We start from the raw sequence: 23,727 nt of genomic DNA, 5'->3' as shown, positions 1-23,727 counted from the left end.
CTTGTCGAACGTACAAGAAAACATAACTGATTAACAAAAAGCCCTGTAATAACAGGATAACCTTAAGGCTGCAGTGCAAATGCTGGTTTGAGTTAGGCAGAGAAAGCATTTGAATATGGATCTCTTACATTTTAAGTAAGTGGCGTCATTACCAAGCTCTTGGATATATTAAGCTCTGTTTCTCAATGTGTGTTTAGGGGTTTTGTGACTTTTATGGACAAAAAAAATTGTAGGTTTTTGATTTCATTTCTAATGTGGAATGAGAACATTTGAAAATGATCATAACAGTAGTATTCAAAAAGGTTGTCTGCCTTGTCCCAGTCAGTAACTTAACCGGTTAAACAAATGGATTCCGGTCTCACTTACACTTACCCCTTTTTATCACTGATAAATAACAAAGAATTCACTGCAAGTCTCTCAGTACTGTGGAGCAGATAGCATCATTCACGTCACTTTGGCAACATTTCCCCAAATGCCTCCTCCAAAGCTAAGTACACTAACTTCCCACTCCTACGCTCTCTATTCTTGCTCTTACATTGACCTTCTGCTCACAAAATGGAAAGTGAAGAGAAGAAAAAGATAAATAAAACAGATTTACAGTGTACAAGTCGGAGGCACAGTGCCCAATGCAAATCACAGAGGAACAAGTTTATTCCTGGTACAACTCTATCCATCTCTAATCCCAGCTTTTGCTCTCCTCCCCCCCTAGCTGTGGCGTATCTGTTATCACGGCCACATTTGAAGGTGTTAGTTAGATAACATTCTTTAGCACTGAGACCACTGTTTATTTCTGAAAAGTACTGTATACAGTTTAACAAAAAAAGAACAGTGTTTTGAAAAATGGGACAGTCTGCGACCAGGCTAGAAAGAAAGAAAGAGAGAAGTCTCCTGACCCCTCTTGGGGCTTTGGCCAACAGTTTATCCCACATGAAAGCTTGAAATCAAAGCCTTTCTGCAATACCTTTAAGAAAAGGCATCCACTTTTACAACCCTGCTGCTACTTTTTCTGTCTACTGGAAGACTAAAACATTGTGATGCTAAGGAACTGATACTCTTAAATAGCGGGGAGAGCACCTCAAAAGCTATTATTATAGGAAACATATTTTTTGAAAATAGAAAGCAAATGTGCCCTCACTCAATAGGAAGTTCAACAGAGTTGCTCAGCTTTTTGAGTAGCTGTCTCCTTTCTTGTGTAAGAAACCAGAAGTTAGCAAAATTCCTGGAAAGATTATAAATACCCATCTCCCCTTTCTTTACTGCCAGGCTTCCTAGAATAATCTGCCATCCCTGGTTAGTGTGTTCTCCGTAAGAGAAAGCTGGAGGTTTTTCTAGGAATGGAAAAAACATACGGATGGACAGCTGTCACAGTTCCTTCCAAGAGGATGTATAGCACTGCTGCGTGCTACCTTGGGGCCTGTGCTATACCACTGTCCTGATAGATCGTCTCTCCCAGTTAGCAAGTAGAGGAAAAAGGCGGTCTGAAAGGATATTCTGCAGTCATTTAACCTCGTGCTACTTTGGCTTTAATCCTGAAGTTTGTCCTTCTGTGCTGTGCTTACCAAAATAATTTGGGCTTGGAGCAACCATTGTGGAAAAATCTGTAAGCATAAAACCATCATTTGTGGGTTACTGGCTCAAACAACCATTGGTAAAAATCAACTTTTCATCCCCCGCTATGGGGGCTTTGGGTAGATGGCATCCAAAAGGAAATCACAACAGTGACTTCCACCCACAGCAGACTGGCAGCTAGTCCCTTGTCACAAAAGGTCTCCTTGGAGAAAAGCTCTTGTGGTAGTCTTTCTACACATTATAAGGAGGCTGAGTTACTCTTCCAGAACAGAACCAGCCACAAGTATCCTATAACTAATTACTACTCACTTGGATACAATACCACAGTCTTTTGTCTCTTGAGTAAGTGAAAAGCTGGGCATGAAGAATCAGCAGGGAAAGGAAAAAAAAAAGAATGACAAAAGAGATTATCCCCATATATTGAAGAAATTTTCCATGGCAAAAGCAGCTAAACATCTCACAGATAAGAGATAAATTGGAATAAACAGCTGTCAGTGTTAAATAAATATCCTGGATAATGTGCAGGACAGAAATAACTACAGCATCATCAAACTCCTTTCTTCACTTTATTTAGCTGTTCGTGCATGTAGCTCCCAATCTTTGCACTGCTTCAGTTAGCAGAGCATTTATTTTTGAATCAGCTGCATTTGTTAAGACTGTAAAAACGAAAGGCATTTCCTGAGAAGCTACAAGGATGAGCAGCAAGAAAGAACAACAGCTAAGGAAATACGGGACCCTAGTTGTGCTTTTCATCTTCCAAGTTCAGATTTTTGGTTTTGATGTTGACAATCGACCTACAACAGATATCTGCTCGACACACACAATTTTACCTGGACCAAAAGGTGAGGAATATGAGGTTACTAATGCTGAGACCAGTACTGATAAAGGCTGATTTTTTTAAAATAGATGTGGAACGCTTGTGGCACAGGCTGGGGATGTAAGATCTAAATTAATGCAGACTGTACAAATGTCTAGAAAAGTGAAACTGTAATGGGGGAAAGTGATGAAGCAATGAGATTTGAATTTGCTTTTCTTTAGTTTCAGGAACTGTCTCGCATATTCTCATATATATTAAAGTTGTCCTTTTGCACCTTTTTCCAGCCACGTAAATCTTCTCTTACTTCTTGTATTCATTACACAGCCGGTACAGGTAGCAGCCATAAATTGAGAAACTTTGTCTGAAAGTAAGCACCTATTTTGAACTGTTAATTGTTCACTTTGCATATAGGTAGAGAGAGAAATGCAATATTTAAAATGATTGTATTGACATCATTTCCAAATGCTTACCTGTAAACAGAGCTCTACTGCATTCATCAGACCTGATCCAGCAGCTCCTGTTGAATTAAACAGCACCTTCACTGCAGACCTCAACAAGAATTAGATCAGCTCTGGCATGTGCAGTTCTTTTGTCTTCAAAATTCTTTGCAAATATCTGAAACCAAATTTTCTGCATTAACTTACTTTTTGGGCAACATAACTAATGTCAATGGAATTGGCTGGAGGGTATCTCAGCCAAAAATTAGGACCATGACATACAAATCTATCTTGCAATGAGAGATCTAAAATCTATATTCCACACCATGGCTACTGCAGTTCGAACTATTGCTTTCTTTTTGGTAATTCATTGTATTTTTCTATAGGCTACAGATTGAGAGGAAAAAAAATTGCAACTGATTTAAATTTTAAGCAGAAAAAAGATTATCAAGTCAAAAGCATTGCTCCAGACTCATTTTTTTTTATGATAGATTATTCAAATGTATGTTGCTTAAAGGACCATTTTTAATCAGCAAATTAATTTCTTTATGATTACAAACCAAGCTTAAACTTTTGCTGCCGCAGCATAAATGTAGAGAGATGTAATGATTCCCAGGGGAGCTAGTGGGAGTTTGTTTAGTTAGTACATGAATAATGGCAGGCTGGAGAACAAAGTTTGACAGAATTGTGTTTAACAAGTCATGAGGCTAATGAGGTGGTCTTGTGACAACGTGAGAGTAGTTGGGACTCCAGGTGGTTTCTGTGGTCTAGCTGGAACAGGGAGCATTTCAAGGTTAGATACTGTGATTCTTTGCAAGTGCGGTACTGAGAAAGTCAGTATATATCCATTGCCAGTCCTATCGCCCCCTGGCTGATACTGAGATGGAGGAGCCAAACACGTGTTGGCAGGGTCCTCACTACTACTGTAAAATGAGATTACCATAGCCAGGATCCATGATTGGTAAAAGGAGTGTAAATCAGCTTCAAGTTACTGGCTCAAATCCATTGCAGGTCATCAAATATGTTTTGCAGTCTACATGATACAATCCTATAGCCTGATTTCAGTTCCCACCAGATCTGAGCTCATCCAGGGCAGTTATAAGCTGATGACGGTGAGCTGGGCAACTAAAGACAGCTGGCTGGGTGTGTGAACTACCCTGTTCCTCCTCAGGCATCTCTTGTATTTAGTGATGAAGCTTGCTGGCCTAATATGGCAGAAGCCAGTCTGTCCTGCTGCCAGTTTTCCTCTATCCATCTTGTGTCTAAGGACTCAGGGCACGCGGTCCCCAGCTTAGGACCACACAACAGCCACAGGCAACACTTTGCTGCCCAGACTTTAACCCTGACAACGGGCAAGGCTCAGACTACCACTGCTGTAAGGTTTATTTTCTGTGCTACATTTGTTGTGCCCTTTTGTCAAACATTCTCCCCAATATAGGTTTTGACCCACCCTGCACATGTTCCTCCACCTCACCTCCCATTTGCTCGGTGTCTTCAGCTATGGAGGTCTCACAAGTCAGAGGTGCTGAGCTCCCACAGTACAGTGGCCAGCTTCTTTCACCGCCACAAGCCAGATTCCTGTTGTCCCTCCGTTGGACATTAATGGGATACATGGAGTATCTAACGGGACCAAGCACCTAGATGTGCAAGGAATTCAAAGGTATTAAATAGTTGTGCAAAGCTGTGGTGGCACAAACTGCCCTGTGGAGTAGCTCCACTCTGTGGGCCGCAAGTGGGATCGGCCTTGGTACCACGCAGCAGCAATGCTGCTCTTCCCATCACACAGCACCGTGGAGAGGAGGCTAAGGGAGGAGAGAGGATGTCTGGAGAGATTCAGACCTTATCACTAAGCTCTTGCACTGTTGAAGGCTGCAGTACTCACTTCATCATTTAGGCGTTCATAGTTACAACAGGAGCAAGCACTTGACCTTCCCGCACGTTCACCCTAAAGATCACCTGTTCAAAAAGAGTCATCGGTGTCACTGCTTGTACAAACCACTTGTAACTTTTCCAGATAATTTGTGTAAGCCAAGCTCTTCCCTTTCAGAATTATAGCCTTGTTTATGCTCAGACCTGAGAAGTCACCAGTGAGGTATAATATGAGTGATGGGATGAAAAGAAAGGGTAATTCCAGGCTGATCACCAGGAAAGTCTTCGCACCAGTTGTGACAGACCCACCAGCTCCCAAAGTGTGTCAGCAGAACCACAAAACACAAAGAGCTAGAAAATACTCTGGAAGGACACAGTCTCCTAGGAACAGGAGAAAGACAGTAGAAATCCTGTGTCTTTTCCGCTTTCAGTTGCTATGATGAAAATCTGCCCGAGCTAAACTATTCAGCATTTAGAAATGATTAGGGGTTTCAGCCTGACCCCTGGTGGTTATTTGTCATCCAAACCAGGCACTCTGCAGTCCCCTGCATCTATTTTCTGCTTTTCCATTCCTGATGCTAGAAAATGAAAGTTGAGGTCTGTTTTTAAAGAATGATGCAAAGAAATTTTGTAAATATTCACTCCAGAAAAAAAAAAGGGGGGGGAGGGGGCGGGCGGGAAGGAGCGTAAGAGAAAAGCAAAAGCTGGTCCTCCTTTCCCAGTCTCATTTTCTATGCAATGCTCAGGTCACTTCTCAAAAAGAGGGGAATTTTTTAATGAACATAGCCCTGCTGCAATGGCTGTCTTGTCCTGCCTCCTTAAGAAACTTTTTGAGGTACATGGAAAATTGGCTTATATAGAAGTTAAAAATAGAATCTGAGAAGCATTTTCTAGGACCCTTATTGAAATATTGAAAAAGAAGCAAATTTGTGCTTTGGACATTTGTGCTTTTTTAGTATTTGTAACTAGTGATTTGGGGTGTTTGATGTGAGACATTTAAGAATGAATTGGATTTATCTGGGCTGGTTTGGTGCAGGACCTCTGAAATCTTAGGTTAGGTAATGCTTATCCACAGCTGACTAAGTAGGACAGTAAAGACCAAATTCTGTACTCCATTAACTTCTTGGGTCCAAACAGAACCAGATCTGGCATAAATAACACAATGAATTTCCCAGGGTAGCCAAGTGCTTGGACTAGCAAAATTAGTCATGGCCCTGTCGCTCACTTTCCACCCTTCCGAGCCTGGAAATAGGCTGGCGGCTGCTGATCCTGAGAGAGGAACTGGGAAACTGTGGGAAGGCAGCAGTGAACGCTGTGAAAGGAAAAGCACCAGCTGTCAGTCCATGCTCTGGCCTGAGTAAATCAGTAAGCAACAACGTGAGGGCAGAAATAAACTGAGAGCCCAAAACTTTGGCTACTAAACTTCTATCAAAGGCTTGAGTAGGGGGAGAAGAATAAGGCTGGCATCGCACAAGCGCAGAACAAGGCTAGAGCTGATTTCATGTGAATTTGGAGGAGTGCGTCTGAGCACTGACTCCAGATCTTACTATCTTGCTATCAGGTCCCAGATCACTCCCTTTGAAATCCAGACACGGGAACTTCAAAGGCCTTGAATCAGGCCCAGGTTGAGAAACTGGAATGAGATGAAATCTGAAGAATATTGGGAGTTTCCCATAGCAATTCAGATGGAAAGCATTTCCTTACTATTATTGCTGACAAATGATGCTTATAAACTCTATGACTTTGGCTGGCTCCTCAAAATAGCATTTACTGTGGTCTCCAGTATAGCTGTCCATCTCTCAGCTTTAATTGTGCTTACGCAATTCCACTCTTGGAAAATCTAAAACTCTCTCAGAAACCAGATATGTTGCTATCCACATTTTCTTCCGAAAATATAAAGTGCCTTACCACATCCTATAGGCTGTTCAAACCTATAACTAAGCTTCCCTCTTAGCGCCTCACGTTTGATCTGAAGAGCCCTTTATAATCAACACATAATTCTATTTTGCCATGAATTTTAGCCTTCATGTATTTTAGCACAGGTTAAGTTTCTGACGTTTATCAGCCTGAGTTATAAAGCATGTATGTGGGCACTTAAATACAAATTCAGAAGATATCAGGTCTGTATTTCTCACCAATGTTGGTTTGATTCCTCACCCAAACCACTGTAAGCCATGGGTCTTTGAGATCACATCATAGTGGCAGGGGATCAGGTGAAGAAGCTTAAATTGGGACAGATCAAGTGAAAGATGAATCAGAAACAGTTTAAATGATTTCTGTGTTATTAAAGACACAATATATGTCCCATCCGTGCACAAAGGCCCACACTTTCAAATAATCCAGGTCAGTGGAGCTTCACAGAACCTACTGAGGGTTTGAGTGTAGCCCATGCAATACAGTAGAAGTGGGTATTTCTAGTGAAGTCAATAGCTGCTAATAAGTGGAAAGCAGAAAAGTGAGCAGATAATCCAATTTATTCTTGAAGATTCTTTCAGTTTCACCAGGAAAGGTGACTGGGCCCCTGCTGTCTAACTTGATGCTGGGTGAAAAAAAGACAGTGCCCAAGAAATTGTAAGCAAAATGCTTCTGTTCTCGTAGTGCAACCTGTGGAGCCTTGCATGTTCCCTGCAGGGCACCTGGAAGAGTGGCTGTGGGTGAAGTTAAACACTACAGCTGGACTGATCTGTCTTTTTTTTTTTTTTTTCCCAAAAAGGGAGGCCCAACATCTTTTTCTTCTGTCATTCAGATCATATGGTCCTACCTTCACCTTGCGCTGGCTCAGCTGTTTATTCGTCAGAGTCCTCACTTAGCTAGTTCAGCTTGCTAAAAATGTGTGTTTTATTTGCCATATTGGCATTTCCCTTTTCATTCCCATAATTCATTACACACGGGGTCAGAAGAGTGCTCGAAATCACCCAGAGTGGGACAGAAGCACGCAGGTCAGTGCTGGGGTCAGACAGGAGGAGGAGGGCTGGGGAAGGGCACATCACGTCGGATCGATTCCAGCCAGATGATATCATTTTACTCCAGGGCACGACAAGAAATCGTGTCCTCACTAGTCTTACGCATCTTGGAAACAAGAACCCCCACAGCTACGGGAAATTCACTAAGTGTCTAAAAGACAACGAAAGTGAAATTAGAGGAAATCTTCAGTCTTTCCATTGACGTAACTGTGACATGCTTGTACAATGGAAAGACAAACTGTTTTGGCGTTGGGTTTTTATTTATTTATTTATTTATTTCTTGGAGTCTGCGACTCCCTCTGGTGACCGAACCTCTCAACAGAGAGTACACATTCAAGTGCTGCAAAGGCTCAGCGTCAGTAGGTTGCAGACTGTCCATGGCGTGTCCTTTTTTCTGTTCAGAGTACCTGATGTAGGAGAAGAACTGTGCTTTAGCCCACCAAAAGCAGAGTTTCTACCATCTGGAAGGGTGGGCATGCCCAGGAGTGTGGAGGAAGGTACCCGGGGCCGTGATGCATGCTGAGCCTGCAGGCTCAGGGAGCTGAACCTGGGACTTTTGGGAGGGCTCTACCAAGAAAAGGCTTTGTCCTTCTTTTGCTTCAAGGAAGCATTTAATTGATTCACTGTAAAAGAGAGGCTTAAGAGACATTAACATTTATGGAGTATTTTTGGTCAGGAGACAGGAATTGCAGCTGACCTGAGGCCACGGCTTGTCAGCACATCTGGAGACATGTCTCAGTAAAACCCTGCGTGGAGCCGGGGAGTCTCAGCAGGGCTGTGAGTGAAAAGGCTGGATACTAAGTGCTCCTGGAGTAAAACATGCCTAAACCCCGTCAGGAGCCCCCTCCCAGCTTCAGCTTCCAACCAGCCCGCAGACTTGCTCTCGCCCAGGCTGTATCTCCCGATAAACACGGTCTCTGTAATCCCTGGGGGTTACAGCCTGATTCTCCAAGATCCAGGGTCAGACCCTAATTGCAAGGCTTGGGGAGCCACTAAACATATGTGAACAATTTAACCTGAAAACTTCCTCCGTTTGTGAATACAAACCAGATAAGCTGCCAACAAAAGACCGAGGAAGGAAATATAAATCACCCGAAGGTCAGTATATTCTTATTAATTGCATTCTTACCAAATGTAACCTCTCAACATTGCATTGTTCAGTGAAACTTCTAAAGAGGCAGAGATCCTTTCAACTGCCTAAAAATCCTGCTGATTATTAGACCTTCAGCATTTCCCTGAGCTTGTTTATAGGAGAAGAAAGGACTCGGTTTTCTCTCACTCAATTACAGTTACTGTTTTCTAATGGCCGCAGAAGTCATTTACTGCTTATCGTTTCCTCTTTTGTTCTGCCTCACGCAGTCCCAAGATGGAAAAGTCTAGCAACTTATTGTTTCATGTGTTAACTTAAATATTCTGATAATTTAAATCTGTGACACAGAAGAAGTGAATCAACTTGCAGGAATATGAACAGGTAGAGAAATGGCCATGCTTCAGCTCCTGGCTCCCAGTGCTTCATCCATAACCATATCAGGCATATGAGATCAGGATCAGATTTTTATTTTTTATTTATTTATTTTTTTTCTGTAAGACAATTCACGTTAGCATAAAGCACAGTGGTACAAAAATTGAAAAACTCAGTCCAGAGCACAACCAGGAGTTAGATTTCCCTTCCTGTCAGACTACAAAATAAATGGCTGGTACAGGGGGATGCCCTGTCCATATGAGGTCCCAGAGGAAAAGGAGAGATGCTTGTTAGAAATTAGAGAGAAATCCAACTCAACCGTCCAAAACAACCTTTCACACACCCTCCTACCTCGTTGCAAATCACAGTAAAACCACAAGGGGGGAGCATAACCCAAGAGTTCACATTTTTTGCCAAAATTTGAGATCACTGCACCCGACAGCTCAAGGCGGGCACAATGGATTTATAATTATAACTCCATATTTCCAAGCACTGGGCTTAGTCCAGTGTTAGATTAACAATGAAATGGTACCACTAATTAATGCTGTTGGCTTCTACCCTTGCTTTGCAATAGCCTATCCATTCTCAGATGTGATACTGGGAGAAAAGCAGGATTTCCCTTCTCCTCTTACTGATAGGCAAATTAACATTATTCTCATTTTCCCTGGTAATGGAACTAAGGCAGAACATGGTAGGCTGCTTTATGCCAAGATGAAACAGCTGATAGGTCTTCCTTCTAGATGGTTTGAGCAATAATTGGGACTACACGGGAGATGTTAGCAATAAAAGTTGAGACACCTTCCAATTTCTCAAAATCTCCAGAACAAACTTTCCCACACCTTTTACTCCTTTTACCTGTCGGCTCTGAGTCTAATGGCCCAAACGCAGGAACCTAGCTTCATCTCTGGCAGCCCCACCTGTCCAAAATCTCAGAAAAAGCCACTGCATCTTTAGTGGCTCTAAACCAGAGAGAGATTGGAAGAAAACATCTCTGGGAAGTAATCACAGCTTCTCTGCTGCTATATTGACTTTCTTTCCAGGATTCTATTTCTAAGATTAAGTGCCTAAGCAATGCTTTGAGAACAGCAGCCTCGCCAGAGCCCTTAACCCAATAGAGCGGTCTGCAAGCCACAGGGAAGGTGACTGGGTGGTGAGTAGTACAGGTAGTCCCCTGGGTAGGGAGGTCAGCAGGAATCTCATCTGCTTTCCTGCGTGACACAGCCCAGAGAAACTCCCTCAGCTGTTTCTACACCAAACCCAGAATTACAGCACCTCTTGCACATGGAAATTCATTGCACAGGTAAAGGCTGGACGTGAAGAGGCTCCTAGGTCTCCCTCCCCTGCTGGACAGCATGGCCCATTTGTTAAATAACCCCATGCTACATTTCTAGTCAGAACTCATCCAGCTTTTCCAGCCTTTTAATCACACCCTGATTCCTTTCTGTTATCACACATTTCTTCTCCTGCATGGCTTTGCAGACCACGGACACATCAGCTCTTAACTTTTTCCTGAAATTTCATTTTACGAGCTCTTTGCCAACCTCTGGGAATCTTTCTGAATTTCTGTCCTACTACGAAGTGATTCTTACAGTTTTCTGAAGAGTTTCACAGGTGGGTTTAGAAAGGACAATTGCTTCATTTCTCAGTCATAAATGATGTTAGCACTGAGGTCAACAGCAAAATTAAACTGCAAATTCTCTGGCTCTGCTGTCTGATGACCGCCAGACAAGAACCCAGTACAAGCAGGCATCCTTCCATCTGCTTGGGGCTCAGACCCAAAGCTTTATCAGGATTTTAAGAAGCTTGGCTTTTGGAAATACATACCGACTTATCAAGTGTCTTTGAAGAATCAGTGAGAATAAAAAGATGTTTAAAACTTCTGCTTCTGGCTGGTTACAACCTTTTCCTTTCCTGTTTTGTCCTGAGGCAGCTGGAATTAAAAACAAAGTGCCTGAGTGAACTAGCGCACACGTCAGGTTTCTTCCTTTTCCCTCCCTCTAACAAATGCTTCCTCCCTCCAACTCAGACTGAATTTCAGCCCTTTATCATTTGCTGTTTGGACCACTGACCACCACCCCCAAGGGTATCCTGACTGATGGGGTGAGTCTGCCCACCACAAGGGAGCCCCAGCACTACAGATTTTGTGGCGCACGCTCACGTGCCAGAGGACCCCTGCTACATTTTGTGTGCTGCAGTTAATGTGCCCCGTTTCTCTTCTCCCATCACCCAGTGGGACACCCCATGATATGCTTTGTCTTGGCTACAAAAGTAGCAGAAGGTAAATAATGAGTGGGTAGCTTTTTTTTCACAAAACAGTGAGGACACCCAAAGAAACAGTCAACCTGAAAGCAACCACGGGAAGTTACTTTCTCTCCCAGCACATTAAATCATCGACATCTTTGCTACAGGATATTGTAGGGACCAAAAATCTAACTGCATTTAAAAGGCACGAGACTAATCCGTGCAGGGTAGAATAAGAAGTGGCTCTCACAAGCTGCCTGGATATGGTCCTTGGGTCAGGTAAGCCCTCCAACCATTGCTCACGGGCAGCAGTCACCCTCAGCACACCCAGTTCCCTGAACACCTTCTTCCAGGGCTGGAGACACCATCCTCGGTGAGATGGGTTACTGGTCTTGTCATGTAATCTGTCCTTCTCTTCTGTCCTTCTTCTTGTCTTGCAGACAATGGTAGGGAACAGGAACGGGGGGGAGATTTTGGAAGACTGTCTGTATTCAGTGGTGGTCTTTTACTGCAGGAGGGTGTAGGTGTCCCTCCCAGTATTTGTCAAAAAAAAAAAAAAAAAAAAAAGTGGAAAGATGTCCTCAGGTTTTGGATCAAAACTAAGAATTAGAAGACAAAATAATCTCAGTTGTACCTCTGGTATTTTGTTTTGCTGCATAACCTTGAATGAAATTCTGTGCAACTTCTTTCCTAAGGAAAGAGATAACATTTCTTTCCCATTACTGATTGCTGTCTTGCTCTTTCAGACTGTAAGCTGCTCAATGGGAGGCTGTCTCTTACTATACGTATAGGCAGTAACCTGTGTAACAGGACCTTGGTCTCATTTGGGGAAATCTCTGCACTACTCTAATGAATGATGAATGCAATGAATTTACTTCCTCCAGATACTCTGTGAATGACTAATTCAAAGTAAAGTATTGGAGTAATTGCAAAAGACGTTTGTTATGTTAACACATGCCACCTGTCAAAAACTGAAGGCAAGACTTCTGCCACACTAAGCGCTAAGGTCTACGCTAAGATCTATTGCAACACATTTATAATCCTCTTGTTTCTGTAGCATCTGCATACCTTGAACTCAGAGTCACTAGGAACAATTAATAAATTCAATTGTCTCCCTTGGCATTTCTCCCTGGTGTGTTCAGTTTTTCCAATATTTATCTACTGAATAAATTCAATTCATTTATTTATCTGTTTACAGCTAATAGGCCTTAAAGGATAAGAATTGGTGTTGGTGTATAATCCTTATGTTGGAACAGCTTCCCCCAAAGGGAAAATTTTTAGCTTTTCCTAATGGTCAGATGATCAGATTCATCAGCTCTTATTTGGAAATTTATCCCACAGCTACTGTGCCCTCAATGTGAAATAAAAAGAAATCAGTAGAAAAAAAAATGGTGGTGGACTTTACTTTCTGAGAGTGTATAACTGGTTTTACTGCACTGAGTAAAATGTCGCATGATGCTTTATTTTATGTGTCTGGAAGGGGATGAAGGTGAGAAAGGAGACAGAGGAGAAGTTGGCAAACAAGGAAAAGTTGGACCAAAAGGACCTAAAGGTATTTATGTCAGTTTGTTTGCTATTACCGATATATGAATATCAACATACACAACTGTACTGGTGCATATGATCAGTGCTGTTTAATGCTTTTCATTCCTCTTGCCCCGGTGGATTTCACAATGCCTGTCAAATATTAATCAGTGAACCTAACAATGCTCTGAGAGTTTGGTGCAATTCGTGCCAATAGATACCGAAGCTACACCTGGCAATAAATCTAAAGTAAATTTCATGTAATAAATCAGCACATTTACTGCTGATCTCCCAAGTGACAACCATAAGTGTGATACAGAAGACTGATAACTGCCTAAATCATACGTACAATCAGGAAGATCACTGTTCTCTTAGTGAAACGATCCTTTAGGTGTAACTGAATTTTGAGAGTTACTTCCTGGCAGTACATCAGGATGCTCAACAAAATTCAGGCTCAGCTGTCCCCATTTTGCAGAAAAGCAAACTGAGAAACAAAGTTCCTCTGAGCAAGCAGCATCAGGGCTGAGAACAAGGAGCCAAAGAAGTGTCAGGACTCCTATTAAACATATCCCACACCTTCACAGCGAGCTGAGCAGAGCACTCTGAGGCACCAGACGGGATAGCGTCAGCCTTGTTTGCATACTCTAACTCAAAAGCTTAATGTATCATTAAAGTTTAATGATAATGCAATCCATGTTCTTTCTTCCTTGACAGTGGTCTAATATTTTAAGTCTAATCAGAAAAGTTTCTAGCTTTATAGAATCTTTAAAAACATCCTGTTATTACTGTTATAATGAAAACCTTTTTCATTTTTAAATGAACTCATGTGGCTTTGCTTCTTACCTTAAAAAGATCAGGTAAGATTCAAGCAGACCATGTAACAAACCAATTAAGAAGTGACTTAGTGATGTTAACTTCAGTGTGCAAAGTGAGACTGCCTAGAAATTAGAACTTAAACTGTCAATCAGTCAAAAAGGCATCCATTATTTTGGTGCTCTGAGGACTGGGAAAGCATACACAGCACAACAAGTAGTTCCCTATGTGTAATCCTGCTTAGATGGAGGATTCCCAGCAAAGCCTGAGTACTTAACCTCCTGAATAAACCCAAGGTTTTTGTCTGGGGTAGAGAAAAAATCAGCAGAGAAACACTTCCCAAGCAACATGCTGATGGCCTGTGAAGTTATATCAATACTCATTAGGAGTTTTAGTTTGTATTTTCTGTACGAAAATATGATGTTTGTGAGCAGCTGAACAGGCAGTTTTGCTAAGGTGCCTTGCAGTGCCCTGCTGGTATCCCACAGCAGCAGCGATCCGAACCTGTGCTGCCAGCAGGGTGCTGCTGTGGACCTTGTTTAAAGGCTGGTTTCTGGTGTTGGAGTCGCTTTGCTGCTCCCTGCCAGAAGAGCGGGGCTGCCTGTAACCCTGCGGCTCACAGAAACACCTCAGCAGCCCAGGCTGGTACAAGCCAGCTTCATTTATAAAACTTTCTATATAAAAGTTAAACCATAAAGCTTGTAATGTGTTCACCTGTACACTCACAGGAGCACGCTTGTGTCCGTGCCTTACATTTGGACAGGCCACGCTCAGGGAAAACAGCAGCAGTTAAGGGCTAGTGTCTTGGGGAAGAAACGACAGAAGCCATCCTTACTCTTTTCCTCCTGTTTCTTCTCTCAGGAAACAAAGGAACTGTGGGGGATTTCGGTGACCAGGGAATGCTTGGGAAAATCGGTCCTATTGGTGGAAAGGGTAAGTAAGTCCTGATCTGGGAACTTTCTTGTTTGCTTTTTTTTTCCCCTCAAGGTAAATATGTGTTTTGTGTGAGTTCCAGGTATGGAGGTACATTAAATACCTGCTGTGACCAGTGGTCTCCAGAGAAAACTACGCATAAAGATCAGTGATGAGAGCTAACTGAAATAGTTTTATTTCCCATGTGCAATATATCACTTACACGGCTAAAAATAATTTGCTATGTGAGTTAAGAAATCAGTCCTCTGAGATGATAAAAGAGAAAGGGAGAAAATCTGGCCCTTGTGAAGGAAGTACCAAAATCTTCTGATATCTTGGAAAGAGATAGCCGAACTAGTGCCTCTGCTTTAGAGGCTGAAGGGCCTGAGTCAATACTCCGCTGGTGCTCAGGATGCCCCACCTGGTGATCTGCACTGGTGTGGGAGACGTGAGCAAGGGATGCCCAGGACAGGTGGGTAAGGGAAGGATTTTTAGAGTTTTAAGAGAGCACTTAGGTGACGCAGGACAACCACTCCTTGCAAATCAAGGCAGACTCCAACTCTACTTGGATAATCATTTCAAGAAATTATTGGTCTAGTAGCCTGAAAAGAGGCTCGGGCTTTCCTTTTAGAGCTACTTAAGAAGAAATATTACTTCTGCCACAATGAGACCTGCCTCAAAAGCTCAGCAGGGATCCACTATCCTAAGGGGAACTCTGTGGTCTCTAACCAAAGCATCAGCCCAGACAGGCGGGAGAGTGGGTGGAACAAGCTCTCCTGGGAGCTTCTCAAGCCAATGCTTTTTAACAAACCTTTGATGGCCCCTTGCCAGCTGCAGTATCAGAGAAGAACAAAAGAATTTGGCCTGAGGGATTAATTTTCAAAAGTACCTAGACAACTGAAGACGCAGATAGCTATCTCCTAAGATGTCTCCAAGCACCAAAGGAGACTAGAATTTAAGAATCCAAAAACTGTTTATCTGAAAGTAAACCAATGCTCTCAGCCTTTAAATCAAGCTGTCATCCTGACTGTATAATCTATTGCCCCCTTCTAGGTGGATTTTTTTCTCTTTTCCTTTTTTATTTGCAGAAGCAAAGGCCACTAAGTCACTGTTTAGACTGACCATTAAACATTCAAGTTCTTAACGAAGCAACCCTGAAATTTCAGTATATTAGTGTGCAAGCTGTCAAGTGATATTAATTAAAATGCCAGCCAGCTCCTGATTTCTATTTAAAAAATAATAATAATACAACCATATAAAAGAAAAAGCACATCAAAACATGGCTATCAAGAAAGCAGAGCAAGTATTAACATTATTTTGCCTCTGAAGGTTTTAATTTTTAAAAGAAGAGCTGACACTAATTTCGGATAAAGTCCATCTGCTCTTGATCCAGACAGCCAAGACTTTTGATAGCTGTTAAATCACAGCTGAGATTACCTTAAAAAAAAAAAAAAAAAGCTGGTCACCTTCCTTTATTAGCTTAGTGTTTGGAGAAGCAATTTTATTTTATAAAAATCATTTTTATGATTCACAGTACTAGGGGAAAGCAGCTGGAGGAAAATAAATCCCATTTCCATGAACTACACCTGAAATGAAACACTGTTCCTTATTGACCTCATTTCATGCAGGTGCTAATTGCTGCCTGCAAACATAATCTGTTGCACACATGAATTCGCTGGCTTAGTGACCATCAGCCCCATCTGGTCCCTTGTCCTGACATGAAGCTACCGATCCCAGGAAAGGGCTCTGTCCTGAAAGGCAATGAGAGAAGCCGGGTCTCACCTCCCTCAGGTTTTCTGAGTGCTTTCAGCCTCTTGGGATCACTGGGCAGTTTGTATTTAAAGCAGTACCAGGAACCAGCAGCACTCAAGATGCCTGTGTTATCGGTGAGTTAGTTATTAAAGAGTTCTCCTTATTTTCATTCACCAGAATTAATCATGGCTTGTTTGACTTGGCACATCTACCAGTACAGTACATCTACCAGTACGGTACATCTGCCAGTACAGTACATCAGGGCTTCCTATCAGAAGCACACCACTAATATATTATTAAACAGGGTTCTCAAATACACTCCCCTGACATATGTACTGTCTGAGATCTGAATATGTATTTTTCTTTTTATTCAGGTGACAAAGGAGCCAAAGGCTTATCAGGGGTGTCTGGAAAAAAGGGAAAAGCAGGTATGCTGTTCATCCTTCTCTGAAGAATGGTTGAGTTTTCTGGGTCTCTGATTTCAGGGTTGGTTTGTCTGGACAAATTTGAGAATGGGTGAAACAAACAGGAAAAGACTGAAAAAGTTATATTTAGCAAAATAAGGACTTGGCAGGGACATGACTGATGGCTATGAATATAAAAACATTCACAACATGGGGAGAAGTTGCCTAAATTAATAGAGAATGGCTGATAAGATGAAAACTAATGTGTAAACAGGCCAGGAATATTTTTATACTGGAAACTAGAATAAAGTTTCTGAATACCAAAGGAATGAAGTCCTTTAATAGTTTCCTAATAGGATCACAGGGACAAAAATATATGTGATTTTAGATAGAGCACAATTTGTTGTCAGATGAATGCAACACATTTGCATACAGGAGAATTTGGATTTGATGACCCAGAAGGTTCTTCTCAGTCCTAATAACCTTGAATGTTTTCCCACTTTGAATGTTCAGCTGTGTTCATTTATAAGACGTTTCATAAGCAGCATCAGTCTGGCTCTTTATGGGAAACCATCAGCAAATTGCTTTCTTCCTGAGAATAAGAGAGGAACAAACAAAACCTACATTAAGCCAAATTTCAGTTTACCAACAAAAAATATAACTGAGACTTCAGTGCTTGACAGCCATTGATTATTTGAGTTGGTATCGACAATTTCTGCTGTACCACAGCTGTATGCAGCTGATCACTAACATGATCCTTCTACTGAGGTATTTCCAGTACCACTTCAATGCATCCTCCCAATACTCTTTTACTGAGAAAACAGTGGTGCTGTTGTTTCTGTCAGAAGTCTAGGAATCAGTGCTGTTTATGGATACAGAGGTGCCAAAGGACACCTTTAGCATTCAGATGTGACACTGTGTGATCAACACTTCAAGCCAGTTCTCGGTAGCCAGATGGAATTGATGATGAGAGGGGCAGGGGATGTGTAAATCCTACACTGATATGGGTGGAAGGAATATGGCAAACTATCCCATCCACGTGTTTAAAAGTCTTCAGAAGGTTTGGAGGTGGGTTATGGCTGACCCTACACACACATATACACACACAAGTATTTCTGAACAGATAAATCCTCTGTTCTTTGCATTGCATCAGGCACGGTCTGTGACTGTGGAAGATACCGCAGAGTTGTTGGACAACTGAATATCAACGTTGCTCGGCTCAACACATCCATCAAGTTTGTAAAGAATGGTAAGGGTTGTTATGTTGTGTATTTGCTGTGATTTATTTGGCTCTCATAACTTTTGTCACTGCTATTCTTCTACCATTGTTCTGTGGCAGCATCCAGGCAAAGACAGAGGGCTCACCGTGCGATGCAATGCAAACACATACAGAAAGTAGGCAGTCTTGCACCTGTGAGGATACAAGCAGCTGATGAATAAAAGCAAATACAACACAGCAATGATAAATAGCACAACTGAAAGGATCATAAAAAGAACCAGGCATTGCTAACTGCCTCTGTGCTGCTGGCCTGCTCACCCTCAGGCTCAGTGGCCACTCAAGCAATGAAAGGAAAAAAGTTGGTGCAGACCTGGTCCAAAGAGCCAGGAAAAGCACTAGGAAACCCTAGATCTTTCTGCTGCTGTGCAGGAGGACTGCATTCATGGTACTCTCCTCATGCTTTCCCTCACTATGAGTGTCACTGTCCTGTAATAAGGGAGACACCAGCACCCTGAAACCATGGGTTATAAAAAGTCACGTTTGCAGGCAGTGCTGTCAGTGGGACAGTGAAATATGTCCCTACCAAAAGGAAGGAAAAGCATTTCCTGGCATGGCAGAGATTTTGAGAAGGCTCCACAACCCCTTCTAGGCCTCAGTCAATATCTGTAAATTAAAATGTGTCTGAGACTGTTATATGGCCAGCTGGCACAGCTCTCATCTATATTACTAAATCCTGCAAAACTGAATGGCCATACCAGGAGTGGTCCTCCGCTAAACTGCGCCTGGGGTAACTCCGGAGTTGTGTGGGAAAATGTTATTTGCCCCAGGCCAAAGCTCTGGCCAGGACCAGTCCAGCAATCCAACAGTAGGGACGATCAACTGCCAGTTACCCAGGAATGCTTCTTGGCACTGCTTTATTCAATAGGATACACGTTGCCTAAGAAGTTTGCCTTTTAAAGCTGCTGAGCAGCCACAGTTTCCTTCCTAGTCAATGCCCCTTGGTGGCTACAGCAGCTGTGAATATCAAGCTGTATTTAAAATGGCTTATTTTAGCAGTAGCATTGACTTTCTTCTGCATGGAAAGGGCGCAGAAGCTATCCATACCCCTGTGTTCCTATCCCACAGCACTCTTTCACAACCTATAACATAAAATGTGGCAATATGGCAATGACAGGGGTGTCAATAACGCAACAGGGGTGATCCAGAGTTAGACATTGCTATTTGTCCATTTAGCATGCCTTAATTCGGTAAAATTTACTTGAAGGACGTCTGGTACTCAAGTGTCACAGGAGACACATGCCAGTCAGGACTGAAGAGCTCTTGTCCTAGTGCATGCACGGTGCTTGTCACTCCCACTAGTAGTCTCTGATCATGTCCTCATTGTTCATCATAAATTCAGTGGTGGGAATACTTTTCCTCCCTCCCTTTCATTAATTCTGATGTAAAAAACCATCAAATTGAAACACCTTTGATAACTGCTGAAATGCCATGAATGATTTTTTTTTTCGCCTTTAGTTATAGCAGGCATCAGGGAGACAGACGAGAAATTCTACTACATCGTCAAAGAAGAGAAGAATTACAGAGAAGCCCTGATCCACTGCAGGGACAGAGGAGGAACACTTGCCATGCCTAAAGATGAGGCAACCAACGCCCTGCTTGCTGACTACATCTCCACGAGCGGCCTCTTCCGAGCCTTCATTGGGATGAACGACATGGAAAAAGAAGGGCAGTTTGTGTACGCAGACAGCAGCCCGCTGCAGAACTACAGTAACTGGAAGGACGGGGAGCCTCACGACTCCACCGGCAGCCAGGACTGTGTGGAAATGCTCAGCACGGGAGAGTGGAATGACTCTGAGTGCCAAGTCACCATCTACTTCATCTGTGAATTCCTCAAGAAGAGAAAATAAATGTGCCACAAAAGACATCTGGCACCTTCTGTACATGCTGTAATCCCTCCTCATTCGTCCGCTGTAGGGAAAGCAGACAAAGAGGGATAAGTCTCCCTCCAGCCTTCACTTCACCAGCTTAAAAAATAACTACTGCTAGATGGCAGTGACCATAAAGTCAGCTCAGGTCTCCAATTCACCAACTTGAATTTTTAATTCATTTTCGAGTGTAATTTAGGGTGGTTGGGCAAATTTAGAGCACAGAGAGGTGAACATGGTCTCACTAACGCAGGGGAAGACTCACTTATCTCTGCTTCCCACTCTATCACCCATCCTGTTGGGCTGAGGTGTGAGGAACCAACTTAACAGTGGCACTTCTGTCTGCAAGTCTGTGCAGCTTGTATGCGACCTGGGAATAGATAGGGATGGGGCAGTTCTAGTTCTCTGATGCCCCCCAAAAGCTGTGCAAGAATCTAGAAAGGTTTAGTGCAAAGAAAACAGTATAAAGGAAGCAAAACCATTGCTGTAGGCTGTAAACAAGCGCAAATTGTTTCTTTTATACCAGTGTGCACTACTGGTTTAACAGGTGATTGTAAGAACATATTAACACCCTCCCTCAGTAGCCAGCAAGGTTTGATGCTAATGCTAAAATTACATGTGCCTTTGTGACAAAGGAAGCAGCTCTAAAACGTGCTTTATCCTCCAAGAACCCAGATTTGGGTCTGGTTGAGCAACCTTAGTCATGGGTTGACTTAGTGGGGGACTCTCCACAAATGATGAGCAGTAAGTGCAGGTTTCGATGTCACAACCTGGCTCCTCAGTTATCCATGTCAGTATGCTCATAACAGATCAGATTTTCATATCTTTGCTAATACCAAAGGGTCACTTTCCTTCATATAGCAGAAGAGTCACACTCATGTGGCTTCTTCTACAGCATTTCCAGGACTGTTCTTAAGTCCAGGATGCTCCTGAGACACAGCACCCATTTCGCTTTAAGAACTGAACCTGTTTATTCTTAGTCTTTCCTCAGCCTGCTTAGAAGTCTCTCCTTTCCTCACAGCAGGAGATGCCAGGAGACAACCCAGGGCCTCTGCAAGGTCTATAGATTTTCTTTCCCACTTGAGACTGAAAAGGAGAGAATGCTACCTGGAGGCTGAGGACAACGCTGGGCACCACTCACGGTGCAGAAGTGTACCTTGCAGGTCACCCTTGGCACTGGTTACACACAGTGTTCTTCTGGGTATATGAAGAGCTGACCATGAAGGCACTCCCATCAGGTAGTAAAGCTGAAGGTCAGCTCTAAGGCTCCCTCCTACTGGTGTGTACAGCACTGCAAAGGCAAGTAGACAACAGTCGTACTTAGCCAACCTGGTCTTCAGCAGGAAAATCCTCCAAACCATTCACCTAGCTGGTAGTTTGCCTGCAAGCTCATCTCTGAGCAATGACCAACACAGGAGCTACTTGTTCCTCCAGAAAAGCATTTATGGCTACCAGCAGTAAATTACCTGTGCTGCTACACACCCTCCAGAGAACTATTCAGCCCCGCGAATGCAGGGGCGGGACCACATTTCTTCTCACTGCTCCCCTGCTATGCTGTGAGAGTATTTGGGCAAACAGGTTCACTTAGCACAATGCGCCTCATCCTGAATTGTTCCCTTCCTGAGAACTGACGTGCCCAGCACCAAGCAGAATTACGCTTTTTAGGATCAATAGTAATAAACTCACTAAGCTAAATTATTTGGCTTTTAGAATTGTTAATGGATAATGATAAAGAATTAATGACTAATTCAAGGCCAAGTTTCTTGAAAAAAGTAATGCCTTTTTTCAGTTCAAGTCAAAGGCTGCTAGCCTCACTTGTGTTAGGTCAGTTCTTACGAGTCAAGAGGAAATGGCATACTAACATCCAGGTGGGTAGGCAAAATCACACTGGTACCCACGTCCCCACCCCACATCTTCACCGCTGAGGCAAAAAGTCACAAAAGCATGCTTGCCAGACTGGGGGAACGAAATTTGGAACTGCCTAGCCATACTGGGATCGCTGGCTGACAAAAAACAGAGGTGTCCTTAATGCTGACAATCATCATTAACAGGCTGTTCTCTTGTTCTTTAGGAGGAAACTCAGAGCTGGGAGAAGGTAAGGAGCAGAAACACTTAGCTGCAGGGTCAAGCTCTGCCTAGGATTTGACCAGGCAGTCTGGTCACATATAAAACCAGTCTCCTTCATGTACAAAAGCAAGGAGCACCTGTCTAGATTGAAATACGGTCAAAGCAACGAAGGCAGTTGTACTCCATCTACCCTGTTAGCAGACAGAGAATTATAAGTAACCCAGGAACATGCCCCACACGTGGGAAGGAATGACTGCTGCACGGCTGAGGGAAGCACGTGACAAACTTGTGTTGGGTTTCTGCAATGGAAAGGCTGGAACTGCCTGCTGCATCCTCCACCTCACCTACCACACCAGATTCACCCTTTCTTAAATAGAAAAAAAATAAACAAAACCAACCCTCTTAACCACTATGCATTCACTGGCCAAGTAGACCTGGGGTGTGTGTTTCTTTGCTAACTAGAGAAGAGGGACAGCCCAAGAAAGCAGCACAGATGTTTAAACTAGCCAGGCATAAACAAGGTCAGGTGCTCATACAACCCATTCCTGCAGCACCGGGTCTCAGTTAATAAATTTTGCCAAGAAGTCTAGCTCACAGGCCAAGCCAAATAAGACACTGTACCACACAGGAAACCTGGCAAGTAAGCCCGTACAGCTCTGCACCATGCAGACACAAGTTTGAGCTAGCACTTACTCAAGGATTGTAGCTGTGTTTTGCAGGAAAAACGTGCCTGTTATAATTAAGAATTTGGGCTAGATCACAGGCTTCACTGCTAGCCAATGGAAAGTCACTGCGGTAGGTAAAGTACCTTAGGTTTCTACAAGAAGTGGATGGAGACAGGAGCACAGGAAATGGTGTCAGACTGTTCATGATTTATGGTGTGTTGGAGCAGGGTACCTAAACCATTTAACCTAACCCCAGTATTTTTCCCATGTTTTTCTTTTCCTTATACCCAGTCTGAAACCCTCTTGTTTCAGTTTATGCCCACTGTTACTTGTCCTCCCACCAGATATCACTGTGCAGAGTCTGGCTTCACCTTCTTGAAGACCCCCCTGTAGGTCCTGGCAGGCAGCTATCAGGTTCACTTAAAGCCACTTCTCCAAACTGAACAAGTCTGGCTTCCTCAGCTCCTCCTCACCATCCTGGGGGCCCTCATCTGAACTTGCTCAAATTTTTCCATGTCTTTCCTGTTCTGGAGGTGGCTTAAAAGGACACAGTGTCTAGATGTGCTCTAACAAGCGCTGAACGGGAGGATAATCCCTTCCTCAGTCTCCTGGTGGTGCTCCTGCTGGCACAGCCCAGGATGCTGTGAGCCTTCCTTGCTGCCAGGGCATACTGTCCCATGGGCAGTGCTGTCTACCAGGACTCCCGAGGGCCTTCTCAGTAAAGCCAGTCAGCCCCAGCATCTGCCGGTGCAGGAGGCTCTGCCTCCCCAAATGAAGGAAACTTTGCATTTGCCCTTGCTGAATTTCATAAGGTTCCTGCCAGCCCTCCAGCCTGGGTCTCTCTGTATGGCAGCCCTGCCCGTGAGTGTTTCGACTCAATATTGTTGGAGACACAGTGCCAAAAGCCTTCCTAAAGCTGAGGTAAATGACAGCCACTGCTCTCCACTGCTCATCCACAAATCCGGTCATTTTATCACAGAGAGCTACCAGCCTGGCCAGGCATGATTTACCTTTAGTAAATCCATGCTGTTCCCAGTCAGCCTCTCCTCACTGATATGCCCAGAAATGTGCTTTGGGAGGACTCCCTC

General features: G+C 43.2%; 1 protein-coding gene and 1 long non-coding RNA gene across 3 annotated transcripts in view; one reads left to right on the top strand and one right to left on the bottom strand.

Moving 5' to 3' along the window:
- LOC310895309 overlaps positions 1-12,832 on the bottom strand; it is a 37,549-nt gene extending 24,717 nt beyond the window's left edge. For both annotated transcript variants that reach the window (XR_014580604.1, XR_014580605.1), the window contains exon 1: positions 2,857-12,832. This is a non-coding gene — a long non-coding RNA (uncharacterized lncRNA). The remainder of the gene's footprint in view (positions 1-2,856) is intronic.
- COLEC10 (collectin subfamily member 10) lies at positions 1,926-19,922 on the top strand. The gene is made up of 6 exons (XM_083826431.1): positions 1,926-2,411; positions 12,839-12,910; positions 14,557-14,628; positions 16,734-16,787; positions 17,917-18,012; positions 19,498-19,922. Exons 1-6 carry the CDS (start codon positions 2,264-2,266, stop codon positions 19,887-19,889), a joined length of 834 nt encoding a protein of 277 aa, XP_083682557.1. The 5' UTR covers positions 1,926-2,263; the 3' UTR covers positions 19,890-19,922.
- The last annotated feature ends 3,805 nt before the right edge of the window (positions 19,923-23,727 follow it).

Source organism: Anser anser (assembly GCF_964211835.1).
Source record: "Anser anser genome assembly, chromosome: 2".
Lineage (NCBI taxonomy): Eukaryota > Metazoa > Chordata > Aves > Anseriformes > Anatidae > Anser > Anser anser.
This window is presented reverse-complemented; position numbering and strand designations above follow the sequence as displayed.